Source organism: Callionymus lyra, chromosome 17 (genome assembly GCF_982586985.1).
Source record: "Callionymus lyra chromosome 17, fCalLyr1.hap1.1, whole genome shotgun sequence".
Classification (NCBI taxonomy): domain Eukaryota; kingdom Metazoa; phylum Chordata; class Actinopteri; order Syngnathiformes; family Callionymidae; genus Callionymus; species Callionymus lyra.
The window spans coordinates 21139622-21159683 of record NC_141834.1 but is presented as its reverse complement, the minus strand read 5'-3'; the positions used below and the strand labels follow the sequence as shown (position 1 = coordinate 21159683).

General features: G+C 38.2%; 2 protein-coding genes across 2 annotated transcripts in view; both read right to left on the bottom strand.

Moving 5' to 3' along the window:
- Positions 1–772: 772 nt before the first annotated feature.
- Positions 773–7883, bottom strand: LOC148062992 (casein kinase II subunit alpha). Its single transcript, XM_087812428.1, has 15 exons — positions 7792–7883; positions 7040–7131; positions 6800–6866; positions 5396–5522; positions 5211–5322; positions 5036–5137; positions 4906–4956; positions 4773–4832; positions 4615–4698; positions 4437–4547; positions 4251–4352; positions 3650–3750; positions 1928–2076; positions 1770–1859; positions 773–1691 (listed from the first exon to the last, which is right to left on the bottom strand). Exons 4-15 carry the CDS (start codon positions 5494–5496, stop codon positions 1576–1578), a joined length of 1179 nt encoding a protein of 392 aa, XP_087668554.1. The 5' UTR covers positions 5497–5522; positions 6800–6866; positions 7040–7131; positions 7792–7883; the 3' UTR covers positions 773–1575.
- Positions 7884–16829: 8946 nt separating this feature from the next.
- Positions 16830–20062, bottom strand: part of tyrobp (transmembrane immune signaling adaptor TYROBP) — a 6468-nt gene continuing 3235 nt past the window's right edge. Inside the window, exon 4 of the mRNA XM_087812209.1 lies at positions 16830–16886. Within this exon, the coding sequence (XP_087668335.1) occupies positions 16830–16886 (57 nt within the window). The remainder of the gene's footprint in view (positions 16887–20062) is intronic.

The following is a 20062-nucleotide window of genomic DNA, read 5'->3' as shown; positions in this document are numbered from 1 at the left end:
AGATTTAATCGGTGACGTCACTAAATCGCGTCAACTTGACATTTTAATAATAAATACTAATTTATTTTTATTTGATTAGGATTATTAACGGATAATTTAAGACATAAACGCCACGTTTTTAATTTCATTTTTAAGTTTTTCCTTAAATTCGCCGACATTCGTTTTGTTTTGTAAAAGTAACTAAATTACGTGTTTTAATGAAAGTTTATAGTATATTTTCCTATTATATATTCATTATTCGGTAACATATTTTAAAAAGCTTAATAAACTGATAATTAATTATAATATGCCGTTTTTCTAATTAAATTGATTTACAATTGAATTTTAGTATTATTTTTGAGGAAAAATACTCAGATCAAAGGACAAATAAAGCAAAAGAAAACAGTTAAACGTTAGAAATAAAATAAATCCTAAATAAAGTCGTTCAATAACCCTCAGAGTAACTTCATGATCATACTTTGACCTCATGAGGGCGCACTTTAAGAAAACTCATCTTCATATGTTAACGTGAAATATAACATTAAAATGATGATTGAACGCAATACTACTACCAAACGTTACCATCCAATGATTGAACGTAATACTTCTACCAAACTTTACCATCCAATGATTGAACGTAATACTACTACCAAACGTTACCATCCAATGATTGAACGTAATACTACTACCAAACGTTACCATCCAATGATTGAACGTAATACTACCAAACGTTACCCTCCATGAGATGCCGCGGGTGGACGACTCACTCAATAACAGTTGGTTCCTGCAAAGACCCTGTTTTAAATGTTTATTATTGAAGTTGTTTTTCTCATAGTTGATGACTCCTCCCAACATAAAACAAAAAAGTTACAAAATCATCTATGTAATCAAAATCATTTGTAAGAGACTTCATAAAAAACAAACATGAACACATACATACACTTACAGAAGTGAAAGTAACATAAAAATTGGCAAACTATTGACCCTGTGATATTCAGCATCGGGCGCATGCAAACCTGACAGTAACTGTAGAATATCTACAAAGAAACTGATTAAAGAATGATAGCAACTAACAACTTCAAACACCAACATTTCTCCGGCGACGTCGAATGGTACGTGACCGATGAACACTGGCAAGAGGGCGGGGGGGCGCTGGGGGGGATGGGGGGTTTTCAGGGGGGCACGCCAGATTCCCGACTGCATTTGTGTGAACTGGTGTAAAGGTTTGTTTTCACAGTGTGGTACAGCAGGATCCCCATCAAATAGTTTCAAGCAAGACTGTATATTTGGAACATACAAAATAAATTTTATTATCCATTCTCTTCATGTCTACATTAGATTTTTCTAGACGATGGTACTGTCGACTAAACACACCCAAATGAAGTTTAATGATCCTGACAGGTGCGACGTTACATGGCTGTCAAGTCCAGGTGTCAAAATAGAGCGGTGTGTGTGTGTGTGTGGGAAAACTTTTTTCTTTTTTCTTTTAAATCTTCTTCTTTGTTTATTTCAACGTAAAACTGGGGGAGCCGTGGACCTGCTGAGGCGGGCGGCGGCCACGAGCACACATGAACACGGGGGGGTGAAGGGGTGGCTTCAAGGTTGGGCCCCGGTTGCTGCGGGGACTTGTGTGGCCAGAGTGTTGGGGGCGGAGATGACGGGGGACCCGGCGATGTTGGCCAGCGGCTGCGTGGACGACATGGAGATGATGCCTGCGTGAGGGAGGAGAACATGCATGAATCATCTTCTCGTGGCCCAGAACGAAGCCCTGGAGGAAGAAGAACACCCACCTGCCATCATACTCGAGGAGCTGACCGGCGTGGAGCTGGCGGCCATCCCTCCGGGGGTCGCCCCCCTCCCCATATCTTTAACGATGGGATCTGGAAACGACAAGAACATCCTTCAGCTGCTGCGTCCAGGATGAGGCGTGGAGAACAGAGAGACTCACAGAAGTAGGCGTGATCCATGGCCTCTCTGGCCGTCAGGCGGACTTGATGGTCGTAGCGCAGCAGTTTGTCGAGGAAGTCCAGCGCCTCCGTGCTGACCAGGTGCTGGTTTTCACTGTGAACGAACCTTTCCCATCGCTTACGGGAGTGTCTGGTGTGTGGAGGAGAGACCGGGTCAGAGCGAGTCAATGAAGCTAACGCTGCTCTGATAGAAGATGCTAACGAAGAGGTCAATGGGTCAAATTGTATTGAAGCGTTTTGAATTATACTACGACTCAAAGCTAGAACTTTACAGCTTGTATCCATCTTTACAAAGATCCGAGTCCCTCACGTTATTTATTGAACATTATTGTCAAGATTTAATTAACACACTTAATGTATACATGGAAATATTAACATGGTGATACATCACTATGTTATTCTCAACAATACTGTGTCAATAATTGACTCTATGGATTTATTTCTTCATATTTTCTGTGTTACCATAATTTTATGGTTTATTTATAACAATTTACGTACAATTATTCCCGCTGGTTATTAATTTTTGTGTTGGAATTAAACTTCTGGCCACTAGGTGGCAGCAGTCATTACATCCTCCACAGGTTAAGGAAGAATGATGACTGAGGACGAGAGGATACAGCGACAAGAGTCAAGTACTGGACAATACTACACATATATACTTGTTACTACACTATCACAACACCAGAGTCAAGTACTGGACAATACTACACATATATACTTGTTACTACACCATCACAACACCAGAGTAAAGTACTGGACAATACTACACATATATACTTGTTACTACACTATCACAACACCAGAGTCAAGTACTGGACAATACTACACATATATACTTGTTACTACACCATCACAACACCAGAGTAAAGTACTGGACAATACTACACATATATACTTGTTACTACACTATCACAACACCAGAGTCAAGTACTGGACAATAATACACATATATACTTGTTACTACACTATAACAACACCAGAGTCAAGTACTGGTCAATACTACACATATATCCTTGTTACTACACTATCACAACACCAGAGTCAAGTACTGGTCAATACTACACATATATCCTTGTTACTATACTATCACAACGCCAGAGTCAAGTACTGGTCAATACTACACATATATCCTTGTTACTATACTATCACAACACCAGAGTCAAGTACTCGACAATACTACACATAAATCTCATTGGCCTAACAATATCAAAATATTGTATTGTTGACCCAGTATTAACACCAGATTCTTGACAATATAATCTACTTGATACTAGTTTTTTAAAACCAACAATCTCTTTAAAAAAAGAATAATTTGTTCCGCAGGTTCACATGGACCCATAGAACTTTTTCTGACCATTACAGAGACACCATTTCTTGAAAAGACAGAACAAACCCCTGCAGGAGCCAAGGTCTAATGCAGACAGTTAACCACTACTTTAAGACCAAGTCGCAATTTTCCGTAGTTTGAGGGTCAGAAAAGCTGAACGACCCCATGACACACATCAACAGGGACTGAAGACGCAAGTATTAAATATAAAATATTCAGGCAAGAGTTCAATATTGCAAATGCATTTAAATACATCCAGGAAAAGAAATTTAGAGACAACTTTGAAATAGCATCAATTACAAGTAAAGAATCACATACAAGCTTATTTAAGCAACAGTATCGTCTCGACGTGTGGTCGCTGTGTGTCCAGTCTTACCTTCCCAGGATGTCGTTGAACCGTGGATCCAACTCAATGTTGTACTTGTCGATGTAGTCGTACAAGTCTTCTGTGCCGAGAACCTTTGCAATTCGCACCAGCTGCAACAGAAGAGTTCATCTTTGCTTCACAAACACAATTTACCTAAAGTAATTGATGGAACTTTAGGAAACAAAGTGATTTATGCAAAAATTTGTACGTTACATAATTTATTTCTGTTCAATGTGCAAAGTTTATTTAACATTTTTAGGACTGGTTTATTCAATTAGTCTTTTCTTGCTGCTCTTGGCTCTCGTGTGATCAGTCATACATCGTTACAAGACATTAATCTGCGGTAAAACGCAAGTTAATCGTTCACAAGTTAAATTATGAAGATTAAAGCCACATGCAGAAGACAAGGCATTTTTTCATTTTGCAACTTTTGTTTAGTCTATTTCAAACCCTGTGCACGTTTGTGTTACATCAAGACATTTTCTTTTATCGACTAGTTTTCCCGGTGGTCTCGGAGATGAAGCTACAAAACCAGCTAGAGTCTGCACACGCTTCAGGGAAGTTACAGTAAAACCACGACTTCATTTCAAGAGCGACGACGAGACGGTACCTGATCGTAGTTGTCGTGACCGTGAAAGAAAGGCTCCTTTCTGAAGATCATGCTGGCCAGCATGCAACCCAAACTCCACATGTCCAGGCTGTAGTCGTACATCTGCGGAGATCCCGGGGCTCAGTTCAAAGCGTCTTCGGCAATGTTTCCGACGCCACGGAAGGGACTCGAGGGAAAGAAACTCACCTGGTAATCCACCAGAAGCTCCGGGCCTTTGAAGTACCTGGACGCCACTCTCACGTTGTATTCCTGGTTCGGGTGGTAGAACTCTGCCAGGCCCCAGTCGATCAGGCGAAGCTGCAAGTCGAGCGAAGATGTTAGTTTAAAGACTAAAACACGTGAAGCAGACGTGAGGACAAAGTACCTTTCTGTGTTCATGGTCGATCATTACATTGTGTGGTTTGACATCTCTGTGCATAATCCCCATACTGTGACAGTAATCCAGAGCCTACGACATCAATCACACGTTGGCGTCAACTTGAAGAACAAACGGGGGGGGGAAAAAAAGTCTTGAGCTCTTACCTTTAAGATTTCATACATGTAGAACCGTATGTCGAAGTCGGATAGAGTTTGATACAATTGCTGTGAACGAAAAGAGTTTTCGGTTCAGAGACATGTGCGTCCTGCGACTGGAAACTAAAACAAGCGGTTGTACCTTGAAGTCGGTGTTGTTCACATGTTCAAAAACCAAAGCTGGGGTTCGGGACTAGAAAAGAATTCACACCAGATGAGTGTCTCTTCATTTAAATGTTTTTTTTAAATGTTAAAGTGGAAGAAGATCGTACCACTGGATCCTTAACGATATCTAACAGAGAGATGATATTGGGGCCACCTCGGAGATTCTCCAGGATCTTTATTTCTCTCTTGATTTTCTTTTTCTTGACAGGCTGTGAAGGCAGACACACAAAAGATAGTTAGTATTTAATGTCTAAACAAGTCACGTTTTAAATAATTCAGCACCTTCAGTATTTTGACGACCACTTTTTCATTGTTTGTGATGTTTATGGCTTCGAACACTTCGCTATATTTTCCCCGCCCGAGTTTTCTGACTAGCTGATAGTCATCTTGGTTTCTGAAAAGGGAGGCGACAGTCAAGAGGAGGAGGATCCAGGCGACGAAAGACGTCGTCCGCAGATGCGACTCACCCCCATTCGACGACGTGAGACTCATAATCCCAGTATTCCCGAGGTCTCTGTGTGTTTACATCGGGGTAAACTCGAGAGCGGCTTGGTACAGGCCCAGACATATTCTGCACAGACTTCTCGAAATCTCCTACGAACAACAAAGAAAAGGATTAATATTAAGGCGACAAAGTATATTTTGTTCAGAGAGTACGATAAGACACAAGGAAATACTAACAAAAACATTTGTCTCAATGTAACCGAGGTTAAAATAAATCATTTCTGCATGACAAGACATTGACAAAAGGTTGAAGAAGTTTTAACAGAGTTAAAATCCGGTCTGATATCTGATATACAAGGAAATAACGTTTGATGTTTGTGGGGAAACATGCAGGAACAGTGGAAACCAAAGACACTCAGGGATTATTCCATTGACAAGTGTGAAGATGTAAAAGAGATTGAAGTCAGGGTTTACAACAATAACATGGGGCACGACATTCCACAGTTGCTCGACTGAATTAAAAGTTCTGTTTGTCCCGAACTGGCATAAAAGCCAGATGCCAACTAATTTTTTAACAGGGTGCAGCAGCAGCAGGTCTTGTGATTCTGCTTCTGTGTTTGCAAATGTCCTTGAAAAATCAGAACATTGTATCGTAGCTGTTTCTATCATTTAAGATTTATTGATATGGGAAAATATTTAAAAACAAACAAAAAAACATGTTTAAACCAGTTGTGTATTTAGTTACAATCAGTAAATAACAATTAATCTATTCTTTTGCTGGTAAATTAATGTTTGGCAAATTATAAATGTTTAAATTTCTCACAATGACAGACTTACAGATAAATTAGCTCTTTTTTTTTTTTTTTTTTTAAGTATTTTCAACTAAAAAGGTCCTCAGAGACAAACGTCCCGTTAAATAAATGTAAAATTAAACCTCCCAGATCAGCCTTTAGGAATGTGATAAAATCGAGATATCTGATAAGAAGTTTAAGTAAATCAACTGAGAGATAAATTTTGATTTGAGAAGGAGCTTTATAAAACTTGTGAATAGCAGAAAAATATAAAGATTTAGACAAAGGCATTTAAGGGGTTTGAATATGAATGTATCAATGCTACAGTTATGAGCAGAAAATAGAAGTTTCAAAACAATGACCATCTGTAAAGATGAGGTAAAGTTAATTTAAAGAGGATTATTTTCAGCCATAACTGTGGGAGAATAAGGTTTAACCAGTTGATCTTCAATATCTGAATTATCCATTGTTTTAATGCCATCAATAGTATAATTCAGACTGTGAAATGAACTAGCAGGATCAGGAATCACTGCAGAACCATCACAACAAAGAGTTAAGATCAAGGGGGAAAAACTGCTGTAAAAACCTGTGGACAAACTATTGTTTAATCATTTGAGGAGGAATGAAGGGGGTTACCTGGGAGGACTCCTCCAGGAATACAAATTCAAGCAGGAGCAGCTAAAAAGCCTGTATGTTTAGACAGCTGTGTGAACGTAGAGAGAGAAAGAATTAATACATTATTCACAGAATACAAGGTCAGGATGTTGAAACAAAAAGTCATCGAGGTTTTTTGTTTAAAAACATGGACTAGCTCGTGTTTTTTTTAAAGATAAAGCATGAAAGTCTAAAATAGCGTGGCGAGTAAAATGGAGAAACCTGAGTGTTAAATGGGGGCATCCAACCAGTTTAGTCAGGAGGTACAGGGTTCAATACAGTCATCACTGGGGGCTACAGCCAGGCAGTTTGTCCTGTTCGCACAAAATAGAAAGTAGGTTGATTAAAATCAATGGTGTCGATTGAACAAACTGAAGCTACCTCGCTGGAGCTAAAATGGCTGGAGACGAATAGATTCACGAGTGGAAGTGAACGCGTCTTGTAGTTAGGAGAAGAAAAAAACGTTGCATTGGTGTGAAAGGAGGTGAAGAATATTCTAGAGGGATAAGAATGAAAGAGTAGATTCTCGATCGTGGGGAGAAAAAAGAAAAACCCCTGTTATGGCCTGCTAGCTTGTTAGCATTAGCTCACCAACAGAAGAGGGAAAAGCCGGTTAGAAAGTCACAACTATTAGACCGAGAAAACACCCGCAGACATCGAGGTAAAGCCCGCTAAGATGTTCGAAACAGCGAATATATCGACAGTATTAACGTATTCTACACGGAACCCCAGCGCCGAGCCTCGACTAGTGCATTTCCCAGAGCTAGCCGTGCTAAGCTAAGCTAGCTGGGGAGTGCTTTGCTAGCTGGCGAGGCAACTAACCGACAACGCCTTGAAAATACACCGCAGTCGCCCCGAAATGAAGACCCCCGGGTGTCCCTCGGTGCCCGTCGCCCTCCCTACACCCGCCGCCCCGCGTCTCACTCGCCGAGGGGATCCAGCGGCGGCGAAGAACCGTGTTTAAATCAAATTACCTCTCGGCGTTGTTGGGACGTCAATATGGCGATGCTCGGGATCAAGAGCTTAGCGAGCTCCTCGTCCTGCAGGGGGCGCTCTGGAGTCTCCCCACTTTCTTCGGGGGCTTTTTTTTTCTATTTTTCCACCAACAGGTTTGATCTCATGTCTGCGCCACAAGTTATTGAGTCCAGTGTATTTCTGATAATAATAAGTGGGATGGAAAAGGAAAACACTATGATCACATTTAAATAATCGATATTGATCAGCAATGATATTAAACTCTCGTTTTAAAAATGTTTCTTAATGTACTTTCACGTATTTTAACTTTTATGATTCATGTTTTAATTTAAGTTTAATTTCCTTAATCATGATTTATCCGCATCCAACCATTTTACATCTCAAAACTAGCTCTTACAAAGACACTGTTACTTTAAGTAAAATAACTTGCAGGAGCCAAGGTCTTAAGCATATTTTCTTTCTTTTATTTAAGTTCAATACAGAACTTAACCCTTTTAAACTGTGTAATTGCTATTTATAGTAAGCAACATGTTAGATTATAATGTAAATGATTGATGTATTTCAATTTAATAACAAACCTTTGATTTCTTCATTGAAATCAATGATATTTTTAATTAAATTCAAGCATTGCTTCCTGAATCTTGTCCGTTATGGGTAGTATAAATGAAACTTGTTAACTGTACTCTTTGAAATAAATAAATCTTAACTTTTATTGATGAATCACCAAGTTGTATTTTCACAGATTCCTTTTATTTAAAAAAAAAAAAAATTCCTTAATGAAAAACAATGATTCATTCTCATCCTTCCATTTCACAGACCATCTCATAACTTTTACATGTTCTGGTATTATTACAAAGAAACTGTTTTTTTAAAGTGACATTACTCAAATACCTGCAGGAGCCAAGGCCTTGAGATCCCACTCAATGTGGTTTAATTGCTTAGATATTTAACGTAACTCTATTTTAACACTAAATTCACAGACCAGTGTACTTGTTAGCTTAGCTAGTCATAGCATGCTAGCTGCCGTCATCCATTTTATATTTGTATATTCTAGAGTATCTAAGAATCTAAATTCTGTGAATATCAAAACTTTAATTTCTAAAATAAATCGAGAAAAATTTTGACAGGAAAACACTCAATATGTTTGAAATGCATTCATGCATTATTTCTTAAATGTTGTTGTTTACAGGGAAGTAAAGATGAAAAATAAAACAATTCAACACTAACTTTCTAATTTATCTTAACGTTAATTGATTTATTTTCACATATATTCACTTAAACTATAGGCTACACTTTTGTGGTTCATATTAAAGTAAAATGATTATATAAAAATCATGATTTATTCCTGTCCTACCATTTAACATTCCATCTCACAACTCTTGACATGTTATTACAAAGACGCTGTTTTTTTTCAAGCGACACTACTCAAATCCCTGTAGGAGCCAAGATCTTAAGATTCTACACAATGTGGTTTAATTGCTTAGATATTTAACGTTACCCTATTTTAACACTAAATTCACAGAACAGTGTAATTGATAGCTTAGCTAGTCATAGCATGCTAGCTACCGTCAGCCATTTTATATTTGTACATTCTAGAGATAAGAATCTAAATTCTGTGAATAACAAAACTTTATCTTCTAAAATGAAATTGAAGTCATTTTTCAAACGCTAATAAATTCATGCAATATTTCTTATGTTGTTGGTTACGGGGTAGTAAAGATTTAAAAATGACCATAAATGTTCTAATACTGTTTATCTTTGATGTATTTTTACATATTTTTACTTTGAATGTTTGCTAATTTTTTTCTGGTTTATATTAAAGTAAAATTCTTATATAAAAAATGTTAATGACTTATTCTCGTCTTACCACTTAACATCCCATCTCAAAACTCTTGACACATTATTACAAAGACACTGTTTTTTAAAGAGACACTACTGAAATCCATGCAGGAGCCAAGGTCTTTAATTTACACATAATATGAATAGTTTTTTTTTTTAGTGTATTTAGAGACGAAAGTAAATCCTCATTTTAAAGTGATTCAATGCTACACTTGCTAGCTTAGCTAGCTAACTGGGCGACAACATGCTAATCTGCTGTCAGTCTGAGGTGATTTTAACATGTTTATCTTTGTATGTTTCAGAGCCTGTCAACTCAGTATGTTATCAGTCTCTGTCGGGGGACGAACAGAACATGTATTTACCAGACAGGCTTCGACGGAAAGTCCTTCGGCAAACATTGAATTCCTTTCAGTTCTCCTGTCTCTGACTAATCTGTGCCTTATCTTATCTTAAAACAAGGTCAGATTTTAAGGTCACAACACTAGGGTGACCATTGATCTACTTTGAAATTTATGCCACGGTACAGATTGGAATCCAGTAGGATCTGGAATCCTACTAGTACAGATTGGAATTCCAATATTCAGATCCAAGTTCAGTTCCAATCTGTGCTAGTAGAGATTGCAATCTCTACTAGCATAAGTCCAGATCCCACTGGATTCCAATCTGTACCAGTAAAATTCCAGATCCCTCTGGATTCCAATCTGTACTAGTAGAATTCCAGATCCTACTGGATTCCAATCCGTACTAGTAGAATTCCAGATCCCACTGGATTCCAATCCGTACTAGTAGAATTCCAGATCCGACTGGATTCCAATCCGTTCTAGTACAATTCCAGATCCTACTGGATTCCAATCTGTACTAGTATAATTCCAGATCACACTGGATTCCAATCTGTACTAGAATCATTTCAGATTCCACTGGATTCCAATCTGTACTAGTATAATTCCAGATCCCTCTGGATTCCAATCTTTACTAGAATAATTCCAGATCCTACTGGATTCCAATGTTTACTAGTAGAATTCGAGATCCCACTGGATTCGATCTATACTAGTAGAATTCCAGATCCCACTGGATTCCAATCTGTACTAGTAGAATTCCAGATCCAACTGGATTCCAATCTGTACAAATAGAATTCCAGATCCCACTGGATTCCATCTGTACGAGTAGAATTCCAGATCCCACTAGATTCCAATCTGTACTAGTAGATTTCCAGATCCCTCTGGATTCCAATCTTCACTAGTAGAATTCCAGATGCCTCTGGATTCCAATCTGTACTAGTAGAATTCCAGATACCCCTGGATGCCAATCTGTACTAGTAGAATTCCAGATCCAACTGGATTCCAATCTGTACTAGTAGAATTCCAGATCCAACTGGATTCCAATCTGTACAAATAGAATTCCAGATCCCACTGGATTCCATCTGTACGAGTAGAATTCCAGATCCCACTAGATTCCAATCTGTACTAGTAGATTTCCAGATCCCTCTGGATTCCAATCTTCACTAGTAGAATTCCAGATGCCTCTGGATTCCAATCTGTACTAGTAGAATTCCAGATCCCTCTGGATTCCAATCTGTACTAGTATAAGTCCAGATCCCACTGGATTCCAATCTGTACTAGTAAAATTCCAGATCCCTCTGGATTCTAAACTGTACTAGTAGAATTCCAGATCCTACTGGATTCCAATCTTTACTAGTACAATTCCAGATCCCACTGGATTCTAAACTGTACTAGTAGAATTCCAGATCCTACTTGATTCCAATCTTTACTAGTAGAATTCCAGATCCCACTGGATTCTAAACTGTACTAGTATAATTCCAGATCCTACTGGATTCCAATCTTTACTAGTAAAATTCCAGATCCCACTGGATTTCAATCTGTACTAGTAAAATTCCAGATCCCACTGGATTCCAATCTGTACTAGTAGAATTCAAGATCCCACTGGATTCTAATCCGTACCAGTAGAATTCCAGATCCCACTGGATTCCAATCTGTACTAGTAGAAATCCAGATCCCACTGGATTCCAATCCGTACTAGTAGAATTCCAGATCCCACTGGATTCTAAACTGTACTAGTAGTATTCCAGATACTACCCGATTCCAATCGGTACTAGTAGAATTCCAGATCCTACTCGATTCCAATCTGTACTAGTAGAATTCCAGATCCCACTGGATTCCAATCTGTACTAGTAGAATTCCAGATCCCACTGGATTCTAAACTGTACTAGTAGTATTCCAGATACTACCCGATTCCAATCGGTACTAGTAGAATTCCAGATCCTACTCGATTCCAATCTGGACTAGTAGAATTCCAGATCCCTCTGGATTCCAATCTTCACTAGTAGAATTCCATATCCCACTGGATCCGATCTGTACTAGTATAATTCCAGATCCCCCTGGATGCCAATCTGTACTAGTAGAATTCCAGATCCCTCTGGATTCCAATCTGTACTAGTATAAATCCAGATTCCACTGGATTCCAATCTGTACTAGTAAAATTCCAGATCCCCCTGGAGTCCAATCTATACTAGTAGAATTCCAGATCCCACTGGATTCCAATCTTTACTAGTAGAATTCCAGATCCCACTGGATTCTAAACTGTACTAGTAGAATTACAGATCCTACTGGATTCCAATCTTTACTAGTAAAATTCCAGATCCCACTGGATTCCAATCTGTACTAGTAGAATTCCAGATCCCACTGGATTCTAATCCGTACTAGTAGAATTCCAGATCCCACTGGATTCCAATCTGTACTAGTAGAAATCCAGATCCCACTGGATTCCAATCCATACTAGTAGAATTCCAGATCCTACTGGATTCCAATCTGTACTAGTAGAATTCCAGATCCCACTGGATTCCAATCTGTACTAGTAGAATTCCAGATCCCACTGGATTCCAATCGGTACTGTGACATATACTTAAAATCCAGGCCACGTATGGACACGTGTGTTTCAGAGGATTTAATCCAAATGTATTTTTCTAATGTAATAACAAACTTTTACATCTAATGTGAAGGAGATCTTGTGACAGGACCAGCATAAATATCACACAATAAACTCATGTATTCCTGCTGGAGACACAAACTCAGGTTCCAGCTCTGAGAGGCTGCAGCTGTTCCTGCATCAGATAAATGGAGTCCAGGTGACCTATATTAGCTGCTGTAGAACTGGACTTAAATGCCACACATGCACTTCTGTACTATCCATTTCGGGATATTTGGGTCCATCCGTTAAAAAGGCTGTTTTGTCTGCAGCGGGTCGACTGGATAAATGCACAATAGTGAAACAGCAGCCGCGGGAGCAAACAATACCGGGTCTATCCGGCATTTTTTGAAGCAACTGGGGGTATTTTCCCGAGGGAATCCCCGTACCTGTAATCAAACGCACAATAGACGGGGAGTCTTGTCCCTGTGAATGTCAGGCCCGGCTCATGAAAGGAGGCTCTTGTGGCCGAAGCGAGGCTTCGCCGCTTAATTGTTGCTCCTGCGGCCGATTCCGTCCACGCACTGTTAAACAAACAGAATTAGTCTTTGACTGCAGCTCGTTCTGACGCATCACGGAACCGTCCGGGAGGAGCGACGACCCGGGAGGATATAAACCCGAACCCCCGGAGCTTCATGGCAGGACATCCATCATGAAGCTGTGAGTTTGTGGAAACTTCTTCTTCTCTGACGTCTGGTTCTTTCTCTAACGTTTGTTTGTCTCCAGCTTGACTTGCTGCTTGATTCTGCTTCCTCTCGTGGCCGCGGCTCCTGCTAAAGGTAAACAGGATCATTTGTTTGTTTTTAACTTTTACATTTTAACACCTTTTTTTTGTCTTTCATAGGCCGAAGAGATAATATAATGAGTTTTCTAAACGGTGAGTTTAAACATGTTTTAATGTATATATTCACTTGTACCATATATATTTATAAGTGTTGAACTTTATCAGTCGCACAGAGTTAATATAACCAATCAGAGACATTTAGTTTTATTTCAAATATTTTGTGTTTGGCCTTTAACTAAAGGTAGATTTGTTTCTTTATTATTGAATTTAAAAAGAAAACTTAAATTATTTTTTGATTGAACCTTTTTTTCCTAATGATTTAGACAAAAATGTGTTTGTTTATATGCACAACTTTTTTTTATTAAAACTTTTTTTTTTGACTAGAGCAACTTGGTTTTTATTAATTATATATATTCATGTTGTTGGAGCAACTTTGTTTTATTAATAATGTATATTTATTTTGTTGAAGCAACTTCTTTCAATTAAAAAACATATTAATTAATTGGCTTTTTATTAATAATATATTTTTTGATAAAAAGGAACTTTGTTTTTATTGTATTGCTTTACTAATAAAAAATACTTACTTATTGAACAGTAAAAAAACAAATCTAACTTCATATTTAAAACGTTTTAATCTTCAATTTAAACTAAAATAATTGTAGCTAACTCTGGATTTAATTACTGACTTTTGTCTTTATAAGTGGGAAACACTGCCACCGTTTGGCGGGAGGCCATTACTTCCAGCTTATTGGTGAAACTATAAGTAAATAAGTAATTAATTAGTATTTATAGAGCGCTTTTCAAGACCAGGGTCACAAAGCGCTTAGAAAATAAAAAAAACCCCAATAAAATAAATACTTTAAAGGTCAAGACAACACAGAGACAAACACAAGAGTCACAGAAAATCAAGGAAAAGCCAGCGTACATATAAACATTTTATTTAAAAGCGTCTTTACAGGAAACTCATGGTCACAGATGCTAAGAAAACAATACAATAAAAGCAGGAGGCCAGAGCATAAAACAACACAAAACACACCTTGAGTTCGACACACGCTCAGATTAAAACTGTAGTTTCTCATTTGATCGTATTCATTTGTTTCACTTCCAGAAGCCTTCGCCACAGCGACCGAAAAGAGCGTCCATGTGACAGTTGCAGGTGAGAACGTCAACCATCTTGTTTCCCTGAAGAATATATTTATTTGACGTCCATCGTGTGTTTCTTCTTCACCTGCAGCCACGAAGATGTCTCCGAGCAAACCTGTGGAGCAGCTGGACTCTGAAGGTTCATCCACTAGATTTTTAATGCTCATCAAATAAGATTAAAATAACGCCTGACATTTCATCTTTTATCGCCGACTGATCTTTAACACGACAAGCTCGAGTAACTTCGATGTTATAACTGTGTAATAAACTTTCTTCATGTGCAGACGTGTCGGACGATCAGTCGAACGAGGTCGTCAACAAAAAGGAAATTAAAGGTAAAAAGTTAATTGATTTTAAATTGTGATAAAAATGTATTTAAATTGTTGTAGATTTATTCAGTTTAGAATGTTGGAGGAAAACCTTTGGGGTTTTGTTCATGAGTGAGGGAAAGATAGTAAGTAAGTAAGTAACAGTTATTTGTAAAGATCTTTCTAGACCAGGGTCACAAAGACCTTAAACAATCAAAAAAAATACACAGTTAAAATATATACTTTAAAAGATCAAGACACATAAGACAAACAGAGAATCAGGGAAAAACACAAATAAAAATGTCTTGAGATGTTTCTTAAAGGAGATTTCTCTCCTCTGGTCCTGAAGTTCAGGAACCATCAGTAGATTCTGATCCACAGACCTCAGAGCCCGAGCTGGGGTGTAAGTCTGGATCAGATCACTGATGGAAGGTCTGACCATGAATAGATCTGAAAGTAAGAACCAGAATTTTAAAATGATCCTGAAAGAAACTGAGTGAAGAGTTTGAAGGAGTTCTTCTACGAGAGTTGAATTTATTTTCATCAACATTTTTATTTTACAGTATTTTTGTTTTTCATTAATTTCACAATCAATATTTTTTTCACACCTAAAAATAATTAATTAATAATAAATTATGCTTTTTTTTTCTTATTTTTTTCGATTTAAAGTCTGATTTTGATGCTGTAAAAACTTTTACTTCCATGCGTCAGAAACCCTTTGACTGTATGTGTGTGAGGCCCTCATGAGGTCGAAGGTCAAGTAGAAGATAACGATTAAATTCTGTTTTTACATATGACCAACTTTTGACCTATAGTTTTGATTTTTGTATTTATTGTCCCTCAAACATATTGAAGTGAATAAGAAAAAATGCTTTTATAACAGTTGAAAATAAAAAATTAAATAATATTAGCATTAGCATTAGCATTTAGCTAGATTTTTAAAGAACTTAGAACATATAATACTTTTATAACTCCTTCATTTCTCATAATAAAACGAGGCGCTCGAAGAAATGTCGTCGCTCACCACTGGTCTAGAAGGTTCTCTCTGGACGTCTTATCTCTGGCCCGCTGCCCCCGCGACCCACTGTCGGACGAAGAAGATTTAATAAAGTTAAACGAACGTTTCTTCCAGAACCAGACGTGTTGAAGGCTCGGCCCGAGGACGACAGCGTCGGTGAGACCGACACGATAATTCTGATTCACGGCGTGAAATAATTCAACTTTTTTTTCAACTTTCAGACGTCGACAGCGACGAGACGGCGACGGAAAAACCGCCGCCGGCGAAAAACAACAAGCCCGGGAAGAAACCCGCGGCGGAGAAGGTCAAACCGGGTCAAGACAGCGACGAGGCCATGAGGGACGCCAGCAAAGCGGCGCCGGGGAAGCAGAAGCTCTCGAGGCGAAGGTCGCACGTGGTCCAGGTGGCGGCGCCGGCGGCGGCGAGTCCGGCCCCCGAGGCCCCGGACAGCATGGAGGACGACAGCCGGACCGCGGCGCGGCGGCGAGAAGCCGCGGACGGTAAGACGGCGGACAGGAAGTGGCCGGTGTGTAATAATTCACGCGTCCATCATCCGAACAGAAAGCGCAGAAGTTGTTCAGGCGGTGAAGAATTCGGCGGCGCCACAGAAACGCACAAAGACCCGAGCGAGCAAAAGAAGAAGCGCGTCATGATCACGACGGTACGAGATTCTATTCCCGGCCGCGGTCCAGGAAAACACCCTGGAATATTTTTAACATCACATGATCGACTTCCTCTCATTTGTTTTTCTTCTTCTGCAGAATCTGTGGCTTCTTGACGACGTGTAGTTGTTGTTTGTTGTTTGATTCTGACACGTTCATCCAGCATCTCGTTTTCAACCCTTTTTTTAAAACACATTTGATCTTAAATGTTCAAGTATTTATTTAACACATACTTCCACAGCAACAATACACACGTTATTATTAAGAAGAGAAACAAATGTTGAAAAAAAAACCTCTGGTGTCATTTTCCAAAGCGTCGCAGCTCACTGTACACGTCTGACTGGACTCCTTGTAGCTCCTGCAGGAGAACACTTGATTAGTAATGGTACAATTACATGTACTCATGGTACTCTTATTGAGTACTACTTTAAATTACATTTACTCACGGTACTCTTATTGAGTACTACTTCAAATTACATTTACTCACGGTACTCTTATTGAGTACTACTTTAAATTACATTTACTCACGGTACTCTTATTGAGTACTTCTTCAAATGACTTTTACTCATGGTACTCTTATTGAGTACTACTTTAAATTACATTTACTCACGGTACTCTTATTGAGTACTACTTTCAATTACATTTACTCATGGTTCTCTTATTGAGTACTTCTTCAAATGACTTTTACTCATGGTACTCTTATTGAGTACTACTTCAAATTACATTTACTCACGGTACTCTTATTGAGTACTACTTCAAATTACATTTACTCATGGTACTCTTATTGAGTACTTCTTCAAATGACTTTTACTCACGGTACTCTTATTGAGTACTACTTTAAATTACATTTACTCACGGTACTCTTATTGAGTACTTCTTCAAATGACTTTTACTCACGGTACTCTTATTGAGTACTTCTTCAAATGACTTTTACTCATGGTACTCTTATTGAGTACTACTTCAAATTACATTTACTCATGGTACTCTTATTGAGTACTTCTTCAAATTACTTTTACTCATGGTACTCTTATTGAGTACTACTTCAAATTACATTTACTCACGGTACTCTTATTGAGTACTACTTCAAATTACATTTACTCATGGTACTCTTATTGAGTACTACTTCAAATTACTTTTACTCATGGTACTCTTATTGAGAACTTCTTCAAATTACTTTTACTCATGGTACTCTTATTGAGTACTACTTCAAATTACATTTACTCACAGTACTCTGATTGAGTACTTCTTCAAATTAAATTTACTCACAGTACTCTTATTGAATATGTATGTTTTGTTTTGTCATTTGATTTTACTCTGTTTAATAAAAACATCTTTATGGAGATTTTATCGTCTTTATTTCACTAAAACTGCTGAAAAAAATCACATTTATTCAAAATAATTGACAAATCATTTTCCTTCAGCGTTTACTGACGGTGATTCTTTAGGTCACATGACTAGAACATGACTTCATACCTGATAAGGTGATTCTTTAGGTCACATGACTAGAACATGACTTCATACCTGATAAGGAGATTCTTTAGGTCACATGACTAGAACATGACTTCATACCTGATAAGGTGATTCTTTAGGTCACATGACTAGAACATGACTTCATACCTGATAAGGTGATTCTTTAGGTCATGTGACTAGAACATGACTTCATACCTGATAAGGTGATTCTTTAGGTCACATGACTAGAACATGACTTCATACCTGATAAGGTGATTCTTTAGGTCACATGACTAGAACATGACTTCATACCTGATAAGGTGATTATTTAGGTCACATGACTAGAACATGACTTCATACCTGATAAGGTGATTCTTTAGGTCACATGACTAGAACACGACTTCATACCTGATAAGGTGATTCTTTAGGTCACATGACTAGAACACAACTTCATACCTGATAAGGTGATTATTTAGGTCATGTGACTAGAACATGACTTCATACCTGATAAGGTGATTCTTTAGGTCACATGACTAGAACATGACTTCATACCTGATAAGGTGATTCTTTAGGTCACATGACTAGAACATGACTTCATACCTGATAAGGTGATTCTTTAGGTCATGTGACTAGAACATGACTTCATACCTGATAAGGTGATTCTTTAGGTCACATGACTAGAACATGACTTCATACCTGATAAGGTGATTCTTTAGGTCACATGACTAGAACATGACTTCATACCTGATAAGGTGATTCTTTAGGTCACATGACTAGAACATGACTTCATACCTGATAAGGTGATTCTTTAGGTCACATGACTAGAACACGACTTCATACCTGATAAGGTGATTCTTTAGGTCACATGACTAGAACACAACTTCATACCTGATAAGGTGATTATTTAGGTCATGTGACTAGAACATGACTTCATACCTGATAAGGTGATTCTTTAGGTCACATGACTAGAACATGACTTCATACCTGATAAGGAGATTCTTTAGGTCATGTGACTAGAACATGACTTCATACCTGATAAGGTGATTCTTTAGGTCACATGACTAGAACATGACTTCATACCTGATAAGGAGATTCTTTAGGTCACATGACTAGAACATGACTTCATACCTGATAAGGTGATTCTTTAGGTCACATGACTAGAACATGACTTCATACCTGATAAGGTGATTCTTTAGGTCACATGACTAGAACATGACTTCATACCTGATAAGGTGATTCTTTAGGTCATGTGACTAGAACATGACTTCATACCTGATAAGGTGATTCTTTAGGTCACGTGACTAGAACATGACTTCATACCTGATAAGGTGATTCTTTAGGTCACGTGACTAGAACATGACTTCATACCTGATAAGGAGATTCTTTAGGTCATGTGACTAGAACATGACTTCATACCTGATAAGGTGATTCTTTAGGTCACATGACTAGAACACAACTTCATACCTGATAAGGTGATTCTTTAGGTCACATGACTAGAACACGACTTCATACCTGATAAGGTGATTCTTTAGGTCACATGACTAGAACACAACTTCATACCTGATAAGGTGATTCTTTAGGTCATGTGACTAGAACATGACTTCATACCTGATAAGGTGATTCTTTAGGTCACATGACTAGAACATGACTTCATACCTGATAAGGTGATTCTTTAGGTCACATGACTAGAACATGACTTCATACCTGATAAGGTGATTCTTTAGGTCACATGACTAGAACATGACTTCATACCTGATAAGGTGATTCTTTAGGTCACATGACTAGAACATGACTTCATACCTGATAAGGTGATTCTTTAGGTCATGTGACTAGAACATGACTTCATACCTGATAAGGTGATTCTTTAGGTCACATGACTAGAACATGACTTCATACCTGATAAGGTGATTCTTTAGGTCACATGACTAGAACATGACTTCATACCTGATAAGGTGATTCTTTAGGTCACGTGACTAGAACATGACTTCATACCTGATAAGGAGATTCTTTAGGTCATGTGACTAGAACATGACTTCATACCTGATAAGGTGATTCTTTAGGTCACGTGACTAGAACATGACTTCA

Excerpts from the sequence above, each read along its gene's own strand:
- LOC148062992 (XM_087812428.1), bottom strand. The coding sequence starts at position 5,496 with ATGTCTGGGCCTGTACCAAGCCGCTCTCGAGTTTACCCCGATGTAAAC. Across the intron at positions 1,860-1,927 it reads CATGGATCACGCCTACTTCT|ATCCCATCGTTAAAGATATG; the intron begins GTGAGTCTCTCT and ends TGTCGTTTCCAG. Across the intron at positions 1,692-1,769 it reads CTCCTCGAGTATGATGGCAG|GCATCATCTCCATGTCGTCC; the intron begins GTGGGTGTTCTT and ends TCCCTCACGCAG.